The sequence below is a fragment of the Oryzias melastigma genome, linkage group LG7 (assembly GCF_002922805.2).
Source record: "Oryzias melastigma strain HK-1 linkage group LG7, ASM292280v2, whole genome shotgun sequence".
Classification (NCBI taxonomy): Eukaryota; Metazoa; Chordata; class Actinopteri; order Beloniformes; family Adrianichthyidae; genus Oryzias; species Oryzias melastigma.
This window is the reverse complement of record NC_050518.1, coordinates 10,636,200-10,642,410: the sequence shown is the minus strand read 5'-3', so window position 1 is coordinate 10,642,410 and position 6,211 is coordinate 10,636,200. Positions and strand designations below refer to the sequence as shown.

Sequence of the window (6,211 nt, the reverse complement as noted above, 5' to 3'; positions counted from 1 at the left end):
AGGTGCCCAAGTTGCCAAAAATACTGAGCAGCCAACTCTGAATGTTTTGCAGAAATACCAAACTTTCTGCTTCATTCTTTTTGAAAAAGTCTTAGAGAAGTTCTGCTTTGTTGATCTGCTTCGAACCACAAATTAGAAAAATGGAAGGATATTGTATTTTTCATTATAATTTTTTCAAGTTTTTATAGTGCTAATATTTTTTTCATGATTTTTTGTGCAATTTTTTTGTTATTTTTCTTGCTAATTTTCCTTTAATAACTTCAAAGTCAAAGAACTACAAAAAAGCTGGGCACTAATCTCATCTGCTCATGAAAACTACTAAATGACCTGCAATTAAAAGTTAAAACTCCACAGTACCCGTGTCACAGATGCTTATGTGTTCATTATGATTTTGTCAGTTTTTTGGGGGGTCTTACTTACTGTATCCACAAAAATTGCAGTATAAAGCCTTAAATATTGCCAGTATAAACTGTTTATTTTTGTTTGTGGAGACAGAAAATGTATTAAAGCTCAGTTTCTTTTTTTTTTTTTTTAAATAATTAGGAACATCTGTTCTGAGCTTTGATGTTTACCTTAGCACAAAAAAAAATTACCACAAAAAAAACATTAAAAAATTAGAACAAAAAACACCCTTTTTTTATTGAATTATTCCATAATTTTGAGAGGACGGATGAAAAAAACATAAATAACAAGGAAAAGGAGGGAACAAAAACACACATGATAAAGAGTGAATATGTTTAGATTAGTAATGTCCAGTGTTTAATTTATCCCAGCAGGAAGAGGAACAGAAAGGCCTGGAATGTCATGTTAAACAATGTGCAGCGAGTGAGACTAAAAAAAGACATTCATTTAAAGTCAGGCATGATTGCAGATGTCACATAGATCTTCCGATGGGCCTGTACGGTGCACATTATTAAACGTACAAATCTTAACACCCACATCACTGATCTAGCCTTGAGTCATTAGAATGTCAAGATGACTTATCTTATTACACACTGTAGTTAGTATAAAGGGAGTTTTTTTGACAGATTTTTACAAGAATTTCAGTTTTGCATCCTTTCTTGTCACTATAATGTCATGAGTGGAGCTTTGTTGTGTTTATCTGTAAAATTTCAACTGCAAAAAAAAAAAAAGAGAGTTTTTCCAGCAAAAACAACAAAGTGTCTGTGTGCACTCACAGTGGTTTTCTCCAAACAGTGCAGCAGGTGGTGGTGCTGGCTCTCTAAAAGAGACGAAGACTTGCCTAAATGTTGCTCCTCCTTGGTGGAACTCTGAATCAAGAAGCACACAAACACACAAGCACCACATGAGTGTTCGGCTGCATTCTCCTTCAGAAAAGAAGCTTACGTGATGTGCCAGGTGTGCTGCCAGCTGCTGTCTCAGTACCTGTTCTGAAAGGCTCATCTTGTATGGAAGTTGCTTAAGTTGGAGAAATAGACAAAAGGAGAACAGACAGGGAGAGTTTTACTTGTATTCATTATTTAGCACTGAGAAAGCCAGCCGTCAGCCTGAGATACATTTCATCTGCAGAACTCCAGCACAGTTAACATTTATTAATGTCACTCAACAGAAGCAGTTCAGTGTAATTCAATTAGGACATTTTCACAACTTGAGTCTCCATAAGCAGATCGCTAATTACTCGTTTTCCATATTCCATATGGCTCCACGTTTAAGCAAAACCAAACAAAAAATTAAAAATGATGGAAAATCTATGGCTGAATCTCAGCTATATTGCAATAATAGTTCATTATTAGTCAAATGATTGCATAACTGATTCCGCTGTAACACCCCTGAAAATTCCTAGATTCACATTTTTAGGAACATAAAAAAGCAGGTGTTGTGTTTGTGGCGGATACACTTTATGTACTTTTTTTATTTTGGCACCACTGGCCTTTATTTAGCACAAGAAAAAGGTCAGAGAGGGGATGACACCCAGCGAAGGGTGACAGGCAGAGGTTTGGACCTGCGCAGCCTGCAGTGAGGACTCAGCATCAGTGCACCTGCAGAAGCAGCTGAGCTAGAAGGCACCTCACAAAAAACGTCTTTGCATTTCTGGCATTCAGCAGAATCAAATTAACCTAGAAAGATGTTTCTCTGGTCAGCGTCGAAATGCTCTTGTCAAAGTTGCAGCTGAGTTTCACTTGTAGACTTTCAATGAGTTGCATCAGTCTTCCCATGCAAAGTCCACAGCTGAGCTGTTTATGTAAAAAAAAAGGAAAAAAATCTAGAAAGTCCTGCCCTCATCTCACATGCTACACAGCAGCACAAAGAGGGAAGCAAATGCCCTCTTTAGAAGATTTGTAGCAGCAATTTTCTGTTTAAGTGTGTAGCTGCTGTTGTTGGCAGAGGTTTCTTTGCTGAGAGGGAGCATTCTTTCTGTGATAACTCGGTTCTCCTCTGCTCACCTGTGCTCACGCTGCTTATCTGTAGCTAACGCAGCAGTCGAACGCAGGTGTTTAGGGCTGAGCTATTTTTATCCCTCTCCAGAATAAACACCATACACAAGAATACTCATACATGTGACTGCTGCCTAAATCAGCAATCTGTCTGGGGGCGGCCACGGTTCACCACCCAGGTGGCCACCATACTGTTTTGTGGAAACAGCTTGATCTGCCGGGTGACAAAACACACTGTGTTGCTCTGTGTGATGCCGGGCATATTGTTTGAATAAAGCCTCCAAACGTTAGACAGCAATTAGGATTTTATTAAGCTTGGACACAACAGCAGCATTAAAACCATCTGTCTGATATCATGTAAGAGTCTCTCATGCAGCCAGAGCAACCCAGAAATGGACTCTGACTCTTGGATTGTAGCTTCACCCAAAGTCAAATCAGAATGCAGAATGACGGGGTTGTAAATTCAACATTTCACTGAGATTTTGACTTTCCTGTCTTCTAAGCTTCATTAATTTCTACAGGAATCTGCAAGAGATTCTTTATCTTCAGGGATGTTTAAAGGGTAACCAAACAGGACAGTTGGAGGCTGACTCCACCCACAGCTGAGGGGTGGGGCTGGAGAACAGGACTGTTATCATTACTGGAGCTGAAGATCTTGATGTGGGACTTCTGAAATGATGTGGGATGTACATAGTTTGAGCAATCACACAATTCAACAATAATACCTTGTTTCAACCTGTAGGGGGCAGCACACGGGTGGCTTTAGACCATTAATTCTAAGATTATACAAGGTTAATTTAAATTTTATAAAATTTGTCAAGGACCAACAGTCAGCACTTTTAAAGCCCCATTTATACAGGTAAACAGGCAAAAAAAGTTATTTACTGTTTGGTGCAATGTATTTTTAGTTCTTAAAATGTAATAAAATAGAAAGTATGTGCACATTTGACAAGGTAAGTGTTGATTAATATCTAAAAGTATTCTGTCCACCTGCTCTTAAATGCAAATTTTTAATTTCAATTTCTTGGAAGGTGGTATCATCTGCCTCAAGGTGAAAATTACGTGAATGTCAAAATGCCTCATTTAATTAGTCCTTTTTAGAGAGGACGCCAGATGGATGATGATGAGTAATTTCTCTATGACAACTGGTTCAGTTTTTAATGTCCACATTACTCAAGGGCAACAATGAGTGTACCGTCCTCCATTTTCATTTGGTTCAATGCTGGGAATAAAATCAGCATATTTTTATTTTGAAGGCAGATAAGATCACAGAAAATGTAATTGATTAAGATTTTTATCATTTTAAAAAAAGCAATTTGATGGACACTGTTAACTCATTGATGCCTGAATTTATTCCTACCCATAAAATGAATCTAGATGCTAAATGAAGGTAATTTTGGAGCCGAGGTTGCATCAATAAGTGTCAAGGGCTAAACAATTTGCCATGTAAATGTGTAATTTTTAGAAGAAGGGGTACAAATTACACTTCTTATTGTTATTTAGTAAATTTAAGCATGATTGTAATAATTTTATAAAAACTAGGGAGACAAGTAAAAGTCCTCCTGTTAAGTAAGTTTTTCCTGTGAAGGGAAGCAGCTCCCAGAATGCCTTTCTTATGATCAGTAAAATAATAATAAACATACTTATATAAAAAAGAACATTAAAAAGTGCAGCTTTCCTAAGTTTACTGTCACTTCAGGCATTGCCATAAATGTGTTACATTATTCAGCCATAGCTTGAGTCTCACTGGCAGCGATCTGATTTTGTCGTCAGCACTGCTGCTTAGGAGAGATAAAGCAACACAGAGATTGAGTGAACGAGGGGAAGAAGCACTTGTTTTTGTGCTATGTCAGGCCCTAGGCCAGTATACTGTTTGGGAGCTGCAACATTTTGGTAAAGAAGGAAACATCCTTGAGTCGTGTTTACATTTGATGCATGGCCTCAAGCCTGTTCCACGGCTGGCCAGCTGGGCTTGGAGATGCTCACATTAACCGCTCTGCCTAATAAACGGGATCGCACTCAGCTGCTCTGACGGGATGCAGGGATAATGAGGGGATGGATATAAAAGTTCAACGTCTTTACAGGAGCTATAGTTGCTGTTCCATCAATTAAAAGAAAATGAAACAATCGTTATGTGTGCTGTAAGTTCCTGGTATACTGAAAGATGAGGAGTCTTACTGTGAGCTCCAGAGCTTCGTTGAACAGGCCGTTCCGCTTGCTGTGAAGGAAGGCACTCGAGCTTCCTGCCTTTGACAGTCTTATCCTGGCCAAACGGGCTTTCTGCAAATGAGTAGAAAGATGAAAAGATGGAGTTAGTAATAGCCTCCACCACATCCTTTACCTGAATGACTGGGGTAGCCTCCCTGATTCCAGTTTCAGCGCGCTGGATATCTCAGCTGTGATTTCATAGATCGTATCAGGAATGGGGCGCTAAAGCATTCACTCTGATCTTTGGTGATAAATTCATTCTGATCTCCAGATATACTTATGAATGATAGATGGATGGAGACTGTGAGATAACACATTCCTAAGGCTAAAAGATGAGTTGGAGCAGCAGGTAAATCCTGCATAAATCCATCAGCTAAGGCTCATTATGCAATTTGCATAATTTAAAAGACCAAATTTATCACCCATGGCAGTTTGTTTGGGCTTTTTTTTTGTTGGAAAAAAAAGCAAAACAGATTATGAACACATGGTGACCCATGATGCTCTCAGCTCTACTATGACAGCTTAAAGACAGTCATTAGAAAAGTTCATTATGGTGATAAAAGTATCTCTTGTCTGAAATTGTTAAAATTGGTGTTTTCAGGCACTCATCAGCAGGGATATGCAAGAGAAAATGGAGAGAAAAGGGGAGAAACTGACGTAATAGTTCATGTGAAGCTAGTTTTCTACACCAGGGTCATGACTTTTGTCATTCAGCAGCAACCATGGGAACATGTCTTACTGGATTTTAGCACACACTTATAATACAGCTGTATGACAATGCTGGTCTTAATAAAGCTGTCATTATCAATGGTGGCTAAAATCACACGTTTGTTTAATCTGAAAGTCTTTTTTTTACAGACCAGCCATTTTCCTATCATGTTGTTGCTGAAAGGTCTGTTGTTTGTCACTTAAAGTTCTCTATGTTTATATTGATTTTTTTTCTCAAATCCCCAATTTGAATCATGTTTTGATGTATTTTCAAAGTGTTCCCAGTGGTTTTTCAATTGTGGTTATGATGCTTTTAGTCAAAATAGAAATAAAAATAAGTTTTTGCAGAGCAGCAGTAGATCATTAGTCAGTAAGCCTGCACTGACTTCCCATCATCCCATTGTTTTGTACTCTCTCCAGCACCTTCACAATCCTAACCTAATATTACCAGAAGAACAAAAAAGCCGAGCTATCCAGTCATCCAGTTCTGAGCTAGATGTCAGCTCGGTTAAGGAAAACCAAGAAATCTATTTGTCTGCAAGTGGATGGATCAGAATGGAGCTTTTGGCCCGCCATCTGTAGTACCTACACCTACAAAGGTGCAAGAAATACTTCTGATTCACAATGATTTGAATAAAGAAATACACATCAAGAGTCAGTTGAGATGGCTCGGGTGTCCTCCCTGAGGAGGTGTTCTGGGCATGTTCCACTGGGTGGAGGTCTCTCGACTATGTCACTCGGCTGGCTCGCCATGGGGTCCTCCTGAGGAACTGGAGGGAGTGGCAGAGAAATGGGAAGTCTTGGTATCTTAGCTTAGATTGCTGCCCCTGCAACCGGGTCATGGATGAGTGGAAGAAGATGGATGGATAAAGAAATACCCACAAAAGCACTAATGTTTT

General features: G+C 38.9%; 1 protein-coding gene across 5 annotated transcripts in view; it reads right to left on the bottom strand.

Annotated features, from left to right (window-relative positions):
• kcnd3 (potassium voltage-gated channel, Shal-related subfamily, member 3) overlaps positions 1-6,211 on the bottom strand; it is a 114,386-nt gene that overhangs the window by 5,201 nt on the left and 102,974 nt on the right. For 4 of the 5 annotated variants that reach the window (XM_024293794.2, XM_024293793.2, XM_024293795.2 and 1 more), the window contains 3 exons: positions 4,575-4,676; positions 1,387-1,419; positions 1,179-1,271 (listed from right to left, as the gene is read on the bottom strand). In XM_024293794.2, coding sequence (XP_024149562.1) covers positions 1,179-1,271; positions 1,387-1,419; positions 4,575-4,676 — 228 coding nt within the window. The remainder of the gene's footprint in view (positions 1-1,178; positions 1,272-1,386; positions 1,420-4,574; positions 4,677-6,211) is intronic. The other variant, XM_024293796.2, reaches the window with a different exon arrangement.